The following is a 20,998-nucleotide window of genomic DNA, read 5'->3' as shown; positions in this document are numbered from 1 at the left end:
AGCTCCACTGGGCAAGATCTAGAATGTCTTCTAGCTGGTGATGTCCACACCCATCCTTGTCCCTGAACACTCATGGTTCTGAGCACCCGATCCCCACCATCACTGTCTAATTTTCATTGAGGGCGATGGAGCTCTGTTGACTGGGGCCAATTAGAATGCAAGGTAAGGGTTCCCTAGCAGCTCTCAGCCAACGGGGGACAGAGGTCAATGTATTCATGCCACAGCTCCCTCATACCCTGGCTGGGACATGTGAGATAGGAATTCTCCATCATCTGCTGGCTTGCCAGTGGAATGAACTCCAACTCACCTGTCCACATCCCTATTTACCACAACTCTTTGCCAACTGCCTCCCTTCTCTGCTCAGTGCTTCCTGGGATCATCCACCAAGGAACTACCTGAGCTGGACTTCTCTTTACTCATGGCTCTTCCAGTGCATATTCTGGAGGAGGAAGTGACCACTAGGACCCTGGGAATGCTGGTTCTGAAACATGCTATCAGATTCCTAGAATGCAGAAGTTATACTACAAGATCAGTTTCTTTTTCCCCCACATCAACTTAGCAACTTATCTTAACTGTATATTATACCAGGAAGATGGGGCAAGGAGGGAAAGAGTAGATAGAATAAATGAACCTACATCTCTCACTGGCTAGCATTCATTGTGAAGCCTCAAGGCCTGATAAACTCAGGTCTTAGACTGGGATTTTCCAGAGAGCAGAATAGGCAGGAAACTATTGACAAAGAACAAAAACCATAGAGCACAACATTTAACAAACATGAAATGTTTTCTGATAAGTTAGAGCATTTGATTATTTACCCAAACTGACTCATTTCTTTTCTAAAAAATATTTTATTTATTTATTTGATAGAGAAAGGGGGGGGAGAGAGAGAGAGAGAGAGAGAGGGAGAGAGAGAGAGAATAGGTGCGCCAGGGCTTCCAGGCACTGCAAATGAAACTTCAGATACATGCGCCATCTGTGTATCTGGCTTATGTAGGTACTGAGGAATTGAATCTGGGTCTTTAGGCTTTTCAGACAAGATCCTTAACCATTAAATAATCCCTCCAGCCCCAGACTGACTTATTTCTGAATGTTTGGTAAAGACTAATGATTTAAGTGATGCGATGTAATAAGCCCAAACGAAATACCTCCTTGTTTACTTTGCTTCTGTGTCTATATTTTCCAATAGGAAAAATGCTCCAATAAATTGTAACTAGTTTATGAATGACTATTTTATGTCCTCTGTGAGGGTTGTCACTGTCATCTCAGAAGAACAAACAGATAAAGTTTATTTACTATATGAAATTAAACAAATAACAGAAATAAATTAGACAAATAATATGATCGGGAGCACATAACAGGTTGCAAGTATCTGATCTCCATGCATGAACATCAGGTATCCAAGCAACAGCTGTGCTCTCCTTCCTGAAGGATGAGTTAAAGCATATTACCTGGGCTGGGGAGCTGGTTCAGCAACTAAATGTGCTTGCTTACAAAGCCTGCCAGCCCAGGTTCAATTCCCCAGCACCTATTTTAAAGCCATACACAAAAAGTGGCACATGTATCTGGTGTTGAATTGCACTGGCAAGAGATACTGCCTTGCACGTGTGCACATACACATATACAAAAACATTTTTATTTTTTATTTATTTGTATTTGTAATAGTTTATTCATTTATTTATTTGAGGAGGGGGGAGAGAAAGAAGAGGCAGATATATAGAGAAGAATGGGTATGCCAGGGGCTCCAGCGTCTGCGAACGCACTCTAGATGCATGCACCACTTTGTGCATCTGGCTTATGTGGGTCCTGGGGAATCAAACCTGTGTCCTTTGTCTTTGCAGGCAAGTGTCTTAATTGCTAAGCCATCTCTCCAGCCACCCCGCCGCAAAGACATTTTTTAAAAATACCAAGAAGCACACAGATTATCTCTCTACTTCCTCCACTTGGGCTCTCTTGAAATAAACTTTGAAACTATGTCCCCCTCAAAGCCCACTCTCCCAAATGCTTTCTGTCTTGGCTTGGATTCAGGACATAAATCCAAGTAATGATAGGCCAAACCACAGCAGATCTTTTTTTTTCCCCCTCTAGATGTCTGGAAGGGACTGGAATCTCCAGATTTCTCCATCTCCTATAGTCTAGGGAGGGGGGTGGCTGCAAAGAGGTCTGATAATGGTAGGTGATGCCTGGTGAGCCTGTGCCTCAGAAGCAGAATCTGATAGGAAGATTCCAGTGCAAGTCCATGACATGGGAAAGGAATCATGGGATGTGCCACTGGGAGAGTTGGGCAGTGTATTAATGACCAAGTTACTAGGGATGACAACTAGATTACTCTTGTCCAGGGACTCTAGGAGACAGGGTAACAAATGTGATTTGATTAGTCCAGCGAAGGCAGCAGAATTGAAATATTTATCTACCATCAAATCCCTTTACAAAGGCTATTTTCAGGGCTATTCTACATTCTGGAAGAATGGCAATTAGGGTCTAGTAAAAAGCCCTGATTTGTAAGGGGGTATTGGAAATTGGCATTTAGGTGGGCACATACCATTAGCAAGTGTTAAGAGGGTACAGGTAGAGGGCATGCTGTATTCAGTGCCAGGCTCTCTGCCAAGTATTCTTCATACACATGCTTTTAGGTATCCTTCAATGCAATCTATGGAGAAGGGTTTTGCCCCTATCTTCACTGGGGGTGAGGAAACCAAAGCTCTGAGGCATAATAACTTTCTTTCCCATGACTATAAGCTGGTAAGTAGAAAAGACTGGATGGAAAAAGACTGGGTTTTATTGAAAATGCAGGTTTTTGTCTAAACCATCACACTTTGCATTTTGCAATACATGAAGCCTCAGGCATCAACTCACCAGCAAGCCATTGGGGAAGGGAGGATAAGGGGTCTGTTGGCTTCAGCTGTATGCCTGATGAATTAGGTCGCATGGGCAAGGCCAGCAAGGAGTGACTTAAGATCTATCAGAACATAATTTACTCTCTTTGTGCTAATCCTCTCTGGACACCAATTTTAGCTTTGTGTTGACACTGACAAATTAAGGACATGCTCAGCACTTTTCCAAGAATAAACAGCAAATTCCACAAGCTATTCTAATCATTTTTCTCTTCCAGGGTTAAATCCCTTAACTAAACAGGTCTGCCCAGAGAGTGAGTTGTGGCTGGGACCTTTCTGACTGGACCATGTAGGTCCCCTTCATTTTCAAAACTCCTCTTGGCTACATTTACTCCTAAGTGTTTTAGTAATGATGTTGCAAATGGGAATGTCCTCATAACTTCTTTTTCAGATACCTATTTGTTAATGAACAGAACAGTTACTTATTTTTGTAAGTCAATTTTATTACCTGCAACATTACTGTTTATCAGTTGTACCTTTTTGTTTTTGTTATGATGAAGTCTTTAGGATTTTTTGCATAAAAGATCACATCAGGAGACATGATCACATCATTTCATTTCTTCCTTTCCTATATCACAGCTATTAAAAATGCATAGTATTTTTAAAACTTCTAAAAGAGTAGATTTCATTTACTTATTCTTTTGGTGGGGTTGGGGATGAAATCCAGGGCCTTATGTATATTAAGCAATCTATCTACCACTTAGCTAAGGCCCCCCTCCAGGCTTGAGTGAATTGACTTTAAGTGTTGTCAACATAAAGAAGTTATAAGTATGTGAGGTGGAAGGTATATTAACTAGCCTGATTTGGTTCATTCCACAATGTCTCAGGACCTCACGATGAGCCCCACAAATATATATGACTCTTTTTCAATTAAAATGAAATGAAAATCTATACCCCACAGCACCTCTGAGCTCAGAGCTTGAAGGGAATTCCATTTGCCAAGAACCCTCCTGTGGCACCTGTTCTCTTGCTGGCAAGAACAGTGATTGTGCGTAAATGGATCTGGCACTGGTCCCATGGTAGGAGGTGCTTTGTGACAGATTAATCTATAGGGTGAGCCATCTTTCATGGGGCTCTAGGATGGAAGAAGGTAAAGAAATCCTTCAAAGTTTCCTAGGATGATCCACCCTCTACGGAGCTCACTTCCTTTATTATAATAACACTCCTAATGAACACTGGACACCAGGATGCAATGAAGTTTGAATGCAGACAAGGGGGCTCCACTACTGGATGAAGCAAGCCAAGGCTGATATGCACAGCTCTCCCACAGGGCTTTGCTATTCTAGGGGTCAATATAGAATGAATGTATGTGGCAGAGACTTTGGTATGGTTTGAATATGAAGTGCCCTTACCAGGCTCATGTTTGGAATGCTTGGTTCCCATCTGGGGGCATTATGTTGATGGGTTGTGGAAACTTTGGGAAGTCAGATCTAACTGTAGGTAAATGAGGGTGTGCTTTGAATGTCACCAGAACCATTCCTGTCCTTCCATTCCTGTGTGCCATGATGTGAACTGTTCCATAAGGGCTGCCCTGCCACAATGGACTGAATCCACTGAAACCGTGAGCCTAAATACATATCTCCTCTCTCTCAGCCATTTCTGTCAGGCACTTGATCATAGTGATGGAAGCACTGACTAATACACACCCCAACAGCTCCAAGAAGGAAAATTCCCTTTGAGTGAACTCCCAAGTTTCCTAAGGCATTTCTTGGAGCATGTCCAGGTTTATAACATGAAGATGTACATCAAAAGCATTCTCATTGGTGCTTTCACATGTTCTTATTGAGTTTTCATATATGTAAATAATGTAGTTTGGTCATAAAGAGATTGTTCTTGCTTATTTCTTGTAGGACTAGGGATCAAACCCAGGATCTCACACATCCTAGGCAAGCTGCACCCTCGCCCTTTCTTTGATACTTCTGTCCCAACCACATCCTAGAAAGATTTGGAGTGCTGAATTAATAATCAGCCTTTTCCTCAGACCTACTCATGTAAATTGATAAAAAAAAAAAAACCTTTGGGAAAAGAATATGGACTAAAGAGATTGCTCAGTGGTTAAGAGCACTTCCTGTGCAAGCATTTTGGCCATAACAGCTGGGTGTGGACACCCGTGTCTATAACCCTAATCTCATAGGAAGGCAGGAACTGGAGAACTGCTCCAACTCATGACAAACCTACAAGCTTTGGAATCAGTAAGAGGCTCCAGGTCAAGTAAGAATGGATAGAAGAGCAATGGAGTTGGAGACCCAATGTTCCACTTTGCCACTGCAGGTGAGTGATGGGGTGTCACATGGGCACATGCACGAGCTTATACTGCCCCACACAAACACACTAAAGAAAAGATTTTGCCTTGGTAAGCAATTTACCAAGGCAAAATTTTTGTTGTTGTTGTTTTTTTTTACCACCATGCACACAAACATAGAGATATCTCTGCCTACTGAAAAAGATGAATTATAACAAAAGTGGGGGGGAAAGCCTCAAAGCTTTAGAGGAAAGCTGACAGGGTACTCATAAGACTATTTATTCCTACTGTGAAGTTTGAGCTACCAAGGGTAGACAGCTTCCCACAGTCGTTTTTGAGAATCTCAAATATTGATTGTTTAAAGCTACTTTTACTGGCAGAGAAAATGCCTAGCTTGGCTGATCACCCTAAAGATTCAGCGCTCTATGTCTTGCAGGATAATTAGAAAAATCTATTTATAAACCACAAACAACTCACAGTTCTAGAAAATAATCCACAGGCTTCTCCCTCTATTTGGGGCAGACTCAATGAGTTTTAAAAGGGTGCACACTTCCTCATACCCAGAAAATCTTGATTTTAATGCTTTAAAGTATCATGAAATGCAGGCTGTAAATCAGCACCTAAGGTGTGAAGATGTGTGTTTTCTTAGGGATATTCACTGGTGAGAAAAATTGCAAAGATTATGGTTTTCCCCACTTGTAAGGAAGGCATACACACACAGTTGGAAGGAATGGGGACATTTTCTGAAGCGTAGTCTCATGGTTTAGGCATCCCGAAACCTGAAAAACCAAAGAGATTCAAGGGGAAACTAAAGCTATAGCATCCAGCAAGTTTAGCTAAAAATGACTCTTAAGTTCCACAAATCACACACAAAAGAGAAGTATTTGCATGGAAGCAAAATCAAAGCAAGCCTGGACATCTGAGATTTCGGAGACTTTTGTTGAGGGTACCTACACCCAACTACCTACCCAGGTCTATACCCAATTTAGACCTAAGGCTATAAGCCTTATATAGAAAGCAAACACAGGGGTTTCAAGCAGAATGGGCTATTTGGGTTTGGGTACAAGTACTAATAAAAGCTAACCAGAGTGACAGATTTCACAGGAGGATCTGAAAGCATGTGGCACTCTTCTGAAGACCTGAGATTATAGTCAGTGAAGCCTGTGAAAGGATAATGGCACGCCTCTCCCATGCCAAGTGGGGTCAGTGGCAGAAGGGCATTCTCTCTTCAACCCAGGCCAAGCTCCTCAGTTTCCTGAGACAGAACTTCCAGATGGACCCTCACTATTCCTGAAGCATCCTTCAGTATACCTTGGACTCAGGGCCTTACCCAAATGACCTTGAGCTTTTTCCTGTGACCTTTCTGGACCCTTTTTTGCCAGACAGAAGAGACTACCACTCTGGTGCTCTTGGCCAAGTCTGACCTTTTTCAGTCATGACCCTAAGAGAGATGACAGAAGAAAGGAAGAATAAAAATCTGTTCCCCACCACTCCAATGAAGCCACTAAACCATCTCCTGGTGCCTTCCATGTGAAATCCCACCACTTCCCCACCCTCACACTGTGTTATTCACCACCCACATCTTTGAGTTCTGCTCCTTCCAGATGTGCCCAACTAGCACATATCTATATTCTTGACCATGAAATGTTCTACTCTTGCCTGGAACCTCATTTTGCTGTTGTCTCTGGGAATTTCCTCTCTACCCTTCAAGACAAGCACTGCCCAATCCCTGGTTATACCCCTGCTGAGCTCCCATAGCAGGCAGTACTTTGTGCGTTCAGACCATAGTAGTTCTGCTCAGAAGACACTGAGTTTTTGCGGGGAGAAGTGTTTTTTTTTTTTTTCTTTTTTTCCCCACCCAGAAGGGCCTAGCCAAGTACAACCATACTGCACTAGTTGAGGGAGTGTTTTCCAAATGTGTGGGCACAGGAAGTCTGCATGTAGCATCTTTCAGTTTTGACTTTATGCATGCATCTCTTTCCTGCTGGCTATTGAAACGCCAGTGATCTGCCCTTGTACCAATTCTCCCTATCTGGAGTGATGCTCATTGAACAATTCTTGAGCATTCTAAATGTGTTACATGACAAGGTAGTAACTGTACAATTGAACAAGTAGTAAGTGTTCAATGAAACAAACATGATACAAAGAAGCTTCTTCCATAACATTTATATCCTGTGGGGGAGCCTACAGAGGGCTCAACAGGTCTACTCTAACATTTATCTCTGCTGCATAAAAAGAGGCTTCTCTCCAGCCTGACCATCTGGCTCTGCCCTGGACCATGCACATATGCATGTGGAGCCAAGAAAGCAAGTTCAAGCTTAAACCCACCTGGGTCTCTTCCCTCCAAGGAGCAGACCCTGGGAGAAAGCCACTGACAATCTTGGCAGGAGGCTTGAGGAGATATATGCAGCACAGAATCTTGAAGGAATGAACATTGATCTTTGTCCCTGGACTCTTTGTTGATGCTAAGATACCAAGAACGACCAAATATCAAGGTGCAGGCTGTTTCCCACTCTTGTAAGGAAGGGTCTAAGGGCAATATTGCTCGTTTTGCTCATGTGGCTTTCATGCCAGCCCGGAACCCTGTTATCACAGACAGCAAGGGCCTTACTGACTCATGCTGTGGTCTCATGAAGGACAGAGGTAAAGGCAAGGCCCTTGGCTCTCAGCTGGAGAGATGGAGGTGCAGAAGAGGGGCCCTTCCAGATGCAGCCAAGAGCGCTGCTGAGGGAGGATGAAAGCTGTCACTGTTTGGGCTGGGAGTAGAAATCTCCTATCTCAGATGTCAAGGCTGTAGGGAGCTGCTGGCGAGTTCTGGATTCTCCTTAGCGTCTGGGATTCCTCAGCCTCATGACAGGAGAGCCTCTGTGGTGCCGAAGATGGCATTCACATTAATCGTCCAGTGCATGCAACTCTCAGGAAAGGCAGGAGAGCTGGGAGCTTTCCAGAGGTCTTATTTAGTTGATATTTTTAGAGATGGTCTTTGCTAAGAGGAAACACTGCATGCATGTACCCCCATCCCGAAGGTGGGAGTGAAAGGACAGTGAGGAAGAGTTTGCTTTCACCACAAAGGAGGTCAGGTTCATGAGTTTAGAGAGGTGAACTATAATGTCAGAAGTGATACACAAAGCAAGAAGAACAGAAATGGGTCCCAAATCCATGTTTGTGGTGACCCTAGAGCCTGAGATATGTCTATGGATCATCTACAGATGAGGATTGTGACTGTAACCGATACAACAGTGTGGTGGTTTGATTCAGGTGTCCCCCATAAACTTAGGTGTTCTGGATGCTAGGTTCCCAGCTGATGGAGATTTGGGGATTAACACCTCCAGGAGGCAGTGTATTGTTGGGGACAGGCTTATGGGTATTATAGTCAGTTTCCCCCTTGTTAGGGTTTGGCACACTCCCCTGCTGCTGTGGTTCACCTTATGTGGGCTGGGGGTGATGTCCACCCTCTGCTCATGTCGTTGTTTTCCCCTGCTATGATGGAGCTTCCCTCGAGCCTTTAAGCCAAAATATGCATCTTCCCCCACCCTCAAGCTACTCTTGTTTGAGTGATTTCTACCAGCAATGCAAACTTGACAGCAACAAATGGATATGATGTTTTGCATCATTCAAAGCCCATCACAAAGCCCACAACACTGGGCTGGAGAGATTGCTTAGTGGTTAAGCGCTTCCTGTGAAGCCTAAGAACCCCAGCTCAAGGCTCGATTCTCCAGGACCCATGTTAGCCAGATGCACAAGGGGGCACACACATCTGGAGTTCGTTTGCAGTGGCTGGAGGCCCTGGCGTGCCCATTCTCTCTCTGTCTCTTCCTCTTTCTCTCTCTATCTGTCGTTCTCAAATAAAAAAAAAAAAGACCACAACACTACTTCCTTGTCTGCCATACTCTTTCCCATGTCTGAACCATGGGCTGACACATGGAAGTCTAACTCCTGGCAGCTGCTGTACCACACAGACATCTGTAGCTTTGGTTGACAGACACAACTGAGTCCATCCGAACTCAGGCCCCAGATGTGGGAATGGAGGACCCCTCTTGGAAAGGAATCCTGCCACTCCAGTGGGTCTGGCTCTAGCCACTTGAGTTGTCCCACCCATGTAGAGGAATCTCCCATGTCATTTTGGAGTGATTGATACACAGAACACATGAACGATGTATACGACCAGGTATGCCACTAAGTCTGATGATTATGCTTCATAGCAATAAATAAGCAGGCTGGAGATGAGAGCATTATGAAACAAAGTGCATGCCACAGAGATAGAAGACAATCACATGCCCCATCTAGATTTTTCATCAAGCTTTCTGGTTCTGCAGCCACTCCTTAGATATATCTTCACACACACCCTCCCCAAACTCTTCAAATGCAGACAAGGTAAAACAAACACCTTAGATCTGCTTGGTCTGCAGCAGAAGATATAGGAATATGGTGGGCACTATGAGATCAGAAGGAAGGAACAAGCTTTGGCAGTATTATATGCCAGACACAGACCATCATCATGTTTAATCTACAGATTCAGGAAATGCTTATCACCCAACATGTGTCAAGAATGGGTACAGGAACAAAGTCAGATACAAAACAAATTCCCTATTCTCACAGGGCTTATGTGTGAGGCTGACAGGCAATAAACGAATAGCAGTACAGGACAGGTTGCATGGTGATAAAGCATGGCAAGGAGAAACACTGTGGCACTTTAGACCAGCTGGTAAAAACAAAACAAAGCAAATGACTTCCCAAGGGTTGAATGTGAACACTGACAGAATCAGGCTAAACAGTGGACAGAAAATTTGTTTGACTTGAGAATCCACACTTAGGCATTAATATGAAGGAAAGACTACAGAAAGATATCTTCCAGCTTATAAATATATGGCTTTTAAAGCCAGGCATGGTGGCGCATGCCTTTAATCCCAACACTCGGGAGGCAGAGGTAGGAGGATTGCCATGAGTTCGAGGCCAGCCTGAGACTACATAGTGAATTCCAGGTCAGCCTGAGCTAGAACAAGACCCTACCTCGAAAAACCAAAACAAAAACAAAAACAAACAAAATACATACGTGTGTGTGTGTATATGGCTTTTAAGAGATGTATCTCCACCGGATATAAGGGCAGGAAGGAATGGAGTTGTCTCCCTGAGAACCTCAGTTGCCCACCTACCTTCTGCCTGCTGAGCCCTCCAGGCAGAGAAGAAAAGGGTACTTACACAGAGCACGTGGAGGACCACCGCTCCTTGTCTTCTGTCTTCGTTAGTGAATATGTCCCTGGGGAATTCATGTAGGGCTGGAAGACAGAGAGAGAAAACAGCTCAGTATAGGTGACATTTTCAGTGCTGCAGGTCTGGAAAGTGTCACCCTCCCTGAATTAGACACCTGGCTTGAACACTAGGTCTAAAACCTTGGGCAAGAACAAAATGCAAGAAGCAAAACACTATGCCTTTAAGTTCATAGAATTCTAACCAGATTTCAGGGTTTCTTTCAAATGAGAATGCGCATTCCCGGGTTGGAGAAATGGCTCAGAAGATACAGCATTTACTATACAAGCATGAGAATAAGCAACTGTTCAGTTCTTTGTTTTCGAGGCAGCATTGGAATAGTGACCTGTTTTCTTGGGTCTGAATTTGGGCTAGAATGTATGTCAGGCACAGAGAACAAGGCTCATCTTTTAGAGCACAGCAAGAGCAACACTTAAAATACTGTTGACTTGAAATTGTCCAGTTCCTACCTGACTCCCCAAGTAATTATATAGAGCTTTGGGATATGTTAACTAGCTCATTTTGCAGTGGACAGATAGACCCTAAGTTACAATGGTTTGGCATATCAGTGTGTGGTCCAGTGTTCTCCATCAGGCCTAACTCCAGTCTGATTCTAGTGATTTGATAATGTTTGAGATGGGTGGGCTGGCTAAGCTAATTGTGCCTGGCTAAGTGTGCTAAATATACAATTAATGATGGGCTATCAAGATTATAACTGTATTGTATGTCAAAGAACACCTGTATATGTACATCAAAAGATCAAGGAGTGTTTAAGCTCAAACACAAACAACTCCATTTTATTTTTAGTTTTTCCAAATAAATATTTTTTTGAGGTAGGGTCTTGCTTTAGGTTAGGCTGACCTGGAATCCACTATGTAGCCTCAGGCTGGCCTTGGACTCACAGTGATTCTCCTACTTTGGCCTCCCAAATGCTGGTATTAAAGGTGTGGGCCACCACACCTGGCCAAACAGCTCAATTTTAAAACATACAATAAACACATATAATTTAATTTATATCTCACTAAAGATTTTTTCTTTCTTTCCTTTTATAATATATTTTTTAAAATTTTTATTTATTTGAAAGGGAGAAGACGGAGGGAGTGAGAGAGGGAATGGGCCCGGCAGGGCCTCTAGCCACTGCAAACATACTTATACACACATGCGCTGTCTTATTCATTTGGCTTACGTGGGTCCTGGCGAATCAAACCTGCGTCCTTTGGATTTGCAGGCAAGCATCTTAACCACTAAGCAATCCTTCCAGCCCCTTTCTTTCCTTTTTGAAAGCAAGACCTGAATGTACATATCTAACTGGTTACACTACTTAGTTTTACACCATGAAATATGGTATTCGAGGAACAACAGGAACATTCTGGTCTCTCCAAGTGTTTTTCTAAGTGTATACTGTTTTAAACATGCTGCACAGAGTCCCTCTGATCAATAAACAGGAAAAATAAGAGGGATCGTGGAAAATATCATCTTGGGGACCACAATGAAGCTATAAGCAAGAAATAACCATAAGTAAATAATTGTCCTCAAAAGAAGGTGGCAGTCCTGTTCTGGGCCCTTCCCTATTCCACTCTTTTCATTGCAATGTCTCAATTCCTATCACCTTGCCTCAACAAGCCTAATGGCTGTCTGAAGTGTCTGTGTTGGGTTTAGTAGAGCTGGAGAAAGTTAGTCAGCCTCTCTAGGAGGAAGTCTTTTATTATTATTTTTTGGAGGAAGTCTTTTATTATTGTTTTTTAATAATACCACCAAATAGCGTCTAAGTTTTATTCTTATATTTATTTATTTGAGGGGGGCGGGAGAGGAAAATAGAGAAAGAGAGAGAATATGGGCGTGCCAGTACCCTCAGCCTCTGCAAATAAAGTCCAGACACATGCACCACCTCGTGCAGCTGGCTTATATGGGTACTGGGGAATTGAACCTGGCTACTTATGTTTCACTGGGAAGCGCCTTAACTGTTAAGCCACCTCTCCAGCCCAGAAGCCCTTCCATTCTAAATCCTCCCTGCTGATGATACATCTCCTCTAGGCTCCTCTGGGGTGCTGTAGCCACTTCTTCCCCAGCTGTCTTCCCACCCTCTTCCTTTCCCTCCTGAAGAATGTTTGGATTCTCCCTAGGTAAAGAAGCCTGAGTGCAATAACCACTCAACAGCTACCACATTTTCCTACCTTCTCTCAAAAGTTCAAGCATGGGTCAGGAACTATGAGAAATGGTGCGTGCTGCCCCTACCCAAATTCAAGGGACTAGGACTAGGACGGGTCACAAGACAGGAAAAGCCCCTGAGGGGTCCCTGTCCCACCAGCTTCTGGACAGGTACAAAGAGGTGACTCTTCCTGCATGGGTGCCTCACGGGCTTCCTGTCTGACTCCTGGACTTGCTGGAACCTTTCTCTTCAAGTTTTGATTTTAAAGATATGACAACCACTAGCAACATCTTGGTGGCTTCTCCCTCCCAAGGCTCCTTTGCATAAAGCTGCTGGCAGCTGCAGTTTGGGTTGGGTGGCCAGTGATAGAGCCAAATAAGTCAAGACTGTGCCTCTGGAGGCAGGAAGGAGGCCTGGCAATGTGTATGTCAGGATGATGATGGCATCATACTTATTGGTCGCCTATTCTGGGCAGATACATTGGCTCATGCTGTACCTCTGCTATCCCTTTTTATTATCCCCATTCTGAACCCCATAAACCCAAGAGACAAGAACATTAAGTAGCATACTCAAGGGCTCACAGGCAGAAGGCCCATAGAGTGGGGTCAATCCAGTGCTTTCAAAACTGTTTGCTTCAAGCACAATAGTAAAAACTCTTCTTGGTGGTTAACAGCGATATGGAAAGAACAACCAGGTTAAATAGCCCCGGGAAAGTGTCACCTGATAGTTCCTCTCAGCAAATGCACATCAGGTTAGTGATGAAGTTGTGGCAGTGGTTTCAAACGGTTTTGGCACAACCTTCAAATAATGCAGAAGTCCTGTCTTATCTAGGATTTCACTTTTCACAGTCCCAGTTATCCGTGGTCAACTGAGCCCCTTGAACAGATGCATTTGAAAATTCTATAAATAGATACTTCAACAGTTTTAAATTGTCCACTATCTTGAAAGCATGATGAAATCTCATCTCATTAAGTAGCTACTTCTCCTTTTTTTCTGGTAATTTTTTATAAGGGGAGGGATAATTGGCATTCGGGGGCCTCTATCCACTGTAGTCAAACTCCAGATGTGTGTGCCACCTGCTGTACATGTGTGACCTTGCATGCTTGTGTCTTCTGTGGCTGGCTTATGTGGGACCTGGAGTGTCAAGTATGGATCCTTAGGCTTTGCAGGCAAGTGCCGTAACCATTAAGTGATATCTCCAGCCCACTACCTCTCTTATACATAGGAATTCATTATTATCTACAGTTCCAGGAAATCACTGGGTGCCTTGGAACATATCCCTTGCAGGTTAGAGAGTGGAGATAACTGTGTTGTATATAGATTATTTTTGCTATTATATATGCATAAATTTTAAAAAGTCATGAAAAGAGATTTTATTTAAAAATGGCACTGGGCCCTCTCTTCCTTTTAAGAAGTAGAAGTGAGTCTTCCCTCATGGATCTCAAATGCCTGTACCTTAGGCTGGATTCCTCAAGAGCAGCCCTTGAAACAAGGGTTTGAATACCAGTCATTTATTTGGGAGGTGACCCCTGGAATGATGTGGAGCATTTTATGGTTGTCATAAGTCAGAGGAGGGAAGGGACTGATACATTGTGCTCCAACTTGCATCCAGGTTATGTTAAACATGCCTCAGAGTGGCCAACCGTGAGAGGTTGTTCACTGCAGACAATCTGCCACACTGCTGGCATTGCACGTGCGTGTGGGAAATGTGTATAAGGAGACAGGGTGACACCCTCTGCCTGTGCTCCCTGGGCTTAGTCCCATCCTCAATAAACAGGAGATCAGGTGATGCAAGACTGCTAGGGCCCCATCAGAACTGATGGCGGGTACTGATGCCATCCTGTAAGGGTGTGCTTCTCATGTCAAAACCCAAAGATCGGGGGGGGGGCACTTCTGATGGCTGGGGCTAGGACGCTTACTGTCTTTGGGAACATGACAACTGACTGTAGTTTGCATAATGGACCACAGTGGGGAATGGGACCCAGGCCCATCACATGTGTGTCCCACAGAGACCCATTTACTTCATCTGTAGATGGATGTGTTAATGCTGAGGACATTACAGGCAGTATATATAAAATACCTACCACCATGCTTCCTGGAATATTTAATTGCAATAATAAAATGCTAGTCTGGCATGACACAGAGGGCACATTTCTCTATGTTCTTGGTACAGAAAGCTACCTATTGCCACTTTCTGTCTGTCTTGCATTGGCCTGTTTCCATAGGATGGTGATCTATGGGAGTTGTACATGTGGACAGGCTATTGGGACCACACGGCCCTTGGGACATAAAGGGGTTAGCTACATGTGTACGGATGTAGTCTTATCCAGCCAGCCGAGAGTTTCCTCCACAAATACCATCAATCTTCTTGTGCTAGTCTTTTTTGTCTCTGTAATTTTCTTTCCAATATATCTTGCCAGCTCTGGAGGCCAGCAACAGCATCAATGCTGTTCCCATGGAAACCACAGGGCCCTGGATGGAGTACAGCCTCCTTTTCAGGACCACAGCAGTCAGTGTCCTTGCTTCTGTCTCCTGGTTGCATTCTTGAGGCCTGAGTTTGAAAAAATCTAAATGGAGGCTTGTTGAGTGGTAAGAAGTGTTTTATTTTTTAAAAAAATGCAGTAGGGACCATGCGTGTCATCTTTAGACACACTTCTGACATGTGGATCAAGGAATAGTCCAGGATGATATAAACACATTCTAAAGAGGTGTTGTGGTAACTGTTCCTCTAGATGGAAACATCCTCTTGTGAATCCAGGACAGGGGCTGTGAAACACCCAAGAAACTTTCAAAACCTAGGAGGAACCTCCAGAGGTTATAGGAGCAGTAAACAATTGCTAGGAGAGAGGAGATTCAGGTGTCTATGGTTGTCTGCAAATTGTGTGGGGGACTCTAGTGATCCTGCTTTTGTGAGTTACTGCCCATGCTCCGGTGGGGGGTTTTGGTGTTACAGCTGTCTATGAGTCACCAGTGCTCAGTGGTTCATCAATCTGGATCTGGATGGAATTGTTCCCCTGGTCTGTTGACCTTTCTATCTGTGGCAAATAGAAATAGATTTCCCAGGTAAAGTCACAGAACAAGAGGCCAAATCCTTCAATATGTCTGAGCAGAAGGAATCTAGGCTGCTACAGTCATCAGAACACTAGCAACCTTAGCAACCTTCTCAGGACAAAATACTTAGCACCACTCCATTGATTGTTCTCTTAGGATTGCACCCAAAGCAGGGATCTGAATGCTGCCTACCTTGACTTCACACTTGTGTTTTGGACATTTTTCTGTCATAGTGGTCCCCTACTTTCCACCCCAGTAAAACCTACTGTTTTCACTTTCTCTGGCTGGAACACCCTGAACTGTGTCAGGTGTGGCTCTTCATGGCCTCTCACGCCTTCCCTGACTGTTATTTTGCAGTCCCATTGTATCATGCAAGAACCCATCAAATGCCACCTTGCAATCCTTGCTTATCCATATGTAGTTTAGCTTCAGGGACACGGCGAGCTCCCTGAAGACAGGAACCCAGTGTAGTACCAGCACCCACCAGGCAGGGATCTATGCAGATGAAGTAAATATAAGTGTGAGTAACATGGAGGCCATTTCTCTCAGGAGGTGGCCTTTGTATAAATGCAAGACAGAATTGCTAACCGGGAAATGATGTTGGGAAGTAAAACTTCCAACAATCTGATCCCAACACTGGAGTCCATTAGGACTGTTTATAAATATCCCATCCCATTCCTGTTTTTTTTTTTCAAGGCAGGGTCTCACTGTAGCCCAGTCTGACCTGGAACTCACTATGTAGTCCCAGGCTGCCTCGAACTCAGGGCGCTCCTCCTACTCTTCCTTCCAAGTGCTGGGATTAAGGGTATGCACCACCACATCCAGCTTCCCACTGATTTTTGTTCTAGATTCTTTCTACAGACCCTTTAAAGTTAGGGAGTGAAATGTGAATAAAATGGCAGGGGTCACACGTGATTTTGAAAACCAGTACCTAATTCACAAGCTTGCAGTTTCACATCAGGTTGAATCTTCTGTCAAACTCAGTCCTTGAGCGGCTTATTAGGATCCCACACCTCTCATATACGTATTTTGTATACACAACATGAACAAAAGTGACATTTTTTGTAGCCACTAAGATTTTGGAGGTTTTTTACCCAGAATATGGTAGTGTAATGTCAGAATTAATGTGGCCCTTAGCATCCTATGCCTTTTTGGAGGTAAGATCTTGCCTTGTAGCAAATTTTAGTTGTTTTCTGTCTTCTCTATTAGAACTGGGCAAGGGAGATTAAGATTTTATGGTGTTTATTCTTCTCTGTTTCCCTAGTGCTTAGCGAATGTTCTCTTTAGAAATCAATGTATCTTTTTTTTAAGTAAAATATTGTATGTTTATTTACTTATTTGAGTGAGAGAAAGGGAGAGACAGAGAGAGAGAGAGAATGGGAGCACCAGGGCTTCCAGCCACTGCAAATGAACTCCAGACACATGTGCCACCTTGTGAATCTGGCTTACTTGGGTCCTGGGAAATTGTTCTCAGTTCCTTTGGCTTTTCAAACAAATGCCTTAACTTCTGAGCCATCTCTTCAGTCCAGAAATTAACATATCTTTGTCAGCTATACATCTGATACAGGCTTAATTTCTAGGATATACAAAGAACTTGAAAAACTGAACCATTAAAAATCAATCAGCCCAGTCAAAAAAAACAAAAAGGACAGGAAACTAAACAGAGAGTTCTCAAAGGATAAAATACAAATGGTCAATAACCATGCAAAAAGATGTTTAACATCTTTAGCCTCAGGCAATTGCAAATTGAAACTACTTTGAGATTCCATCTCACTCTGGCCAGAATGGCTATTATCAAAGGATCAAATGACAACAAATGCTGTGTTGGTGGGAGTGAAAACGTGTATAGACACTACTGAAGTCAACATGGAGGTGTGATAGTTTGGATCAGACGGTCCCCCATAAACTCATGTGTTTTGCATACTTGGTCCTTAGCTGATGGCAGTTTGGGAGGTAGTGCCTTGCTAGATTGAGAAGGAATACTGTTTGGGAGCTGGCTTTGAGGTATTATAGCCAGATTCCCCTTGACAGAGTTCATCTCACTCTCCTGTTGCTGTTTTCCACCCTCTGTGGCAAGGTGATGTCTAGTCTCTGTCCATGCTAGTCTATCCCCTTCCATCATGAAGCTTCTCAAGACTATAAGCCAAACTACATCTTTTCTTCCCACCAGCTGCTTGTGGTTGTGTGTTTTGTCCCAGCATCACAAAGGTAACTCCAATAGGAAGCTCTAGGGAGTGGATAGTAGACAATGAGGAGATCCAAAAGTCATCAAAATAGAGAGCACAGCACCCTCAAAGCTCAGGAAACATTGGGGACTAAGGGGCAGAACAACAGGGTGGAAAGGCTTACTGTGGGGTATGGTCCTCTTACTGTGAACCCAGTGGTTTCTTTATGACCCCACAGTGGTTACTGATAGCCCAACAAGACCAGCACAGACCTAATCCCATTAACATTTTGACATGAAGGATGTAGCAGGACAAAAAAATGAGTCAAGCCAGGCGTGGTGGTGCATGCCTTTAATCTCAGCACTTGGGAGGCAGAGGTTGGGGAATCACTGAGCATTTGAGGCCACCCTGAGACTATGTAGTGAGTTTCAGGTCAGCCTGGACTAATGTGAGACCCTTCTTCGAAAAACCAAAAAAAAAAAAAAAAAAAAAAAAAGAGTCAATAAAACGAAGGAAGGACTACCTTGAAAGAGGAGGGTCCTCAGGGAATGGGTGATAGGAGAGTGGGGAAAAAATTACAGTATGCTCTTATATTAATGTTCTCAACAAAAAATAGGAGGTGCTAGAGAGATGGCTTAGCAGTTAGGGCACTTGTCTATGAAACCTAAGGACCCAGGTTTCATTCCCCAATACCCACAGAAGCCATATGCACAAGGAAGCACATGTGTCTGGAGTGCATTTGCAGTGGCTGGAGGCTCTGACATGCCCATTCCCCTTTCTCGCTCTCTCTCTCTGCTGCTTTCAATCTCAAATAAATAAAAAATGTTTTTTAAAAAAATACAGAAATGAAAGAAAAAAAGAAATCAAGTTATTTTTCATAACTAAGAGCCCTGGACAAAATAATTCACAGGAGAAACTTGGTGGGCTTATAATAGGCTGAGTATCTCATATCTGAAATGCCTAGGGACTAGAGTGTTTTGGACTTCTTTGAAATATTTGGCTATATTTATATATCTATCATGAGAGACCTTGGAGTTCAGGCTGAAATATGAATATAGAACTCACTTATATTTCATATATACGTTAGACACATAGCACAAAGCTAACTTTGACAAAGTACCTAAGCTGTTTGTGTTAAATGATGCTTCATGGTGAGGAATTTTCCACTTGTAGGTATGATGCTGCCATTTAGGTTTCAGATTTGGATACATTTGGTGTTTTGGTTGATTTGGGTTAGGGATGTTCAACCTGTGCATTCGCAAGTTCATCGTCTGTATGCTTAGTCTCTGGACATGTTTTAGAGACATTTTGCTGTACTCAGTGATGTATACATGAGTGAGTGAAAGAGGGGGATACACAGGCAAGGAGGGTGCTGGGGGCTACAGTGGATTGAGACCACCTTCAGAGTTTGTGTCTGGTTTTAAAGGCAATGTCTTAATTACCTTGAAGAGTTTATTAACAAGCAATGTGGTGCATTAAAAGCACACATTGAGGCAACTCTGACCCTGTCCTAGACAGCATGTTACAGATACCTAGATATAGACAATCAAAGCTCACACAGTTCTTATCAGTGAAGTCTTTTTAGTTGGGCAGATAAAAGGCCAAGTTACCAGGCGCAAAGGAATATGGAAGTCTCTGTATAATCATTCCAGTAACTTCAGTATTCTGAATTGAAGGACTACCAAACATGAAAATATATACTTTCCCTGGTTCACTGCTTGGGAGATGGGATGAAGGATCGTGAGTTCCAGTTCGGCCAGGGACATATAGCGGACCCTTTCTCAAACCAACCAAACAAAAGCTTCTGAGTCCTGCCTCAAACAAGGTGATAGTTGCTTACCAGAAATAATCAGAGTTTTATAAGAGCCCAGAGAATTCCTCACTCACCAATCATGTGACCTTGTGGACATGCCTCAATATCTTAAGAGTCTCAGTTTCTTCATATGCAAAATGGGAAAATGAAAACAATGCTAGTGTGTGTGGTTATTATGAAAATTAATTGTGAAGATGCTCATGAAATATGCAATGCCTAGAATTGGGTTGAATAAGTATTATCAAATGGTAGTTCTCTTCAACTTTAATAAGTATTACAGAGGGAGGTATGTAGACAAAGGGTATTTCCCAAGAAAATCAGAATACTGACTCCAGCTTGGTGACCTACCACTGTCATGCTAAGGATGTCAGTACTTATGTCTCTGCCTAAGGGTTTCCCCCAAAGCTGAGTATGGGTACACTGAACTGAGAGTAACGGCTCTCTTTCTTCTAAGAGAAGTATTCAACTAAAGTCTGGTGGAAGCCAGATGCACGAATGTCCCAGCTCTCAAGCCACCCGGATAACCTGTCAAGTGTGAACAATACCATCAGAAGTGCTTGTGGAAAGAAACTGCTTCGTGTGGTCCCTGCTTTACAACACACCTTTGGTTGGCTACATTCCCGGCCCAGTCTCACTACCACACTTCTGTACTCCCCTACCAGGTGCCCCTCCCAAACAAATTGTTTTTACTTGCGTTAGCCTCAGGGTCCACCTCTGGAGGCCTGTAATTTAGACAAAGAGGAATAGGAATTTGACACTTTAACATCTCTCCAGGTCAACCATGATTACTTTTTTTTTTTTCATCAAAGGACTCATTCATATTTAGGGAAATAGTCTTTCAGGCAATCTTCAGTGGACTTATTTTCAAGCATTTATGCAGATCTGCAACCTGGATGGCATTACAGGATCACCTCCCTGCTGAGGGAGGACTGGCAAGCTGCCTTTTTTATCATGGTGCTGAAATTGATCCATCACCCATGACAAGCTCCTTAGTTTCCACTTAAGGGTTCTTTTCTTCATGTCCCTATTGGCAGGAGATTTTAAACAATCATGCCACAAGCTTTCCTCCTGGAAGGGAAAAGATATTCTTTGGAACTAAAGAAACTTGATCATTAGTTACGTAGACATTTGGCCTGGCAGAACTCTGAAACCTAATTTAATGAAAAAGATATGTTGTTTTCAATCAATAACAATAAAAAAACATGGCATTAGTGCTTCTTGTGTCTTTTAGGCAGGAGCTCCTGCAGAAAACCCAGCAATGCCATGAAGAATGCAGTATTCATAGGCCTTAAACATGGCTGCACATAGGAGGCCTATTTGCAGTTTGTGTTTGTTGCTCGCATGAAATGTTAAAGGCTGAGTCAGTAATGAATTCTCATTAAAGTAAATAAAACATTGATGGTAAACATCCCTGTGGAATTCAGAGCTAGATGCCTACTT

The 20,998-nt window shown here is 43.2% G+C and overlaps 1 protein-coding gene across 1 annotated transcript in view; it reads right to left on the bottom strand.

Moving 5' to 3' along the window:
* Slc24a3 (solute carrier family 24 member 3) overlaps positions 1 to 20,998 on the bottom strand; it is a 558,530-nt gene that overhangs the window by 227,922 nt on the left and 309,610 nt on the right. Inside the window, exon 3 of the mRNA XM_004668736.3 lies at positions 10,333 to 10,409. Coding sequence (XP_004668793.2) covers positions 10,333 to 10,409 — 77 coding nt within the window. The remainder of the gene's footprint in view (positions 1 to 10,332; positions 10,410 to 20,998) is intronic.

The sequence above is a fragment of the Jaculus jaculus genome, chromosome 8 (genome assembly GCF_020740685.1).
Source record: "Jaculus jaculus isolate mJacJac1 chromosome 8, mJacJac1.mat.Y.cur, whole genome shotgun sequence".
NCBI classification, from domain to species: domain Eukaryota; kingdom Metazoa; phylum Chordata; class Mammalia; order Rodentia; family Dipodidae; genus Jaculus; species Jaculus jaculus.
The sequence above is the reverse complement of the archived record's forward strand: the minus strand, read 5'-3'. Positions and strand labels throughout refer to the sequence as shown.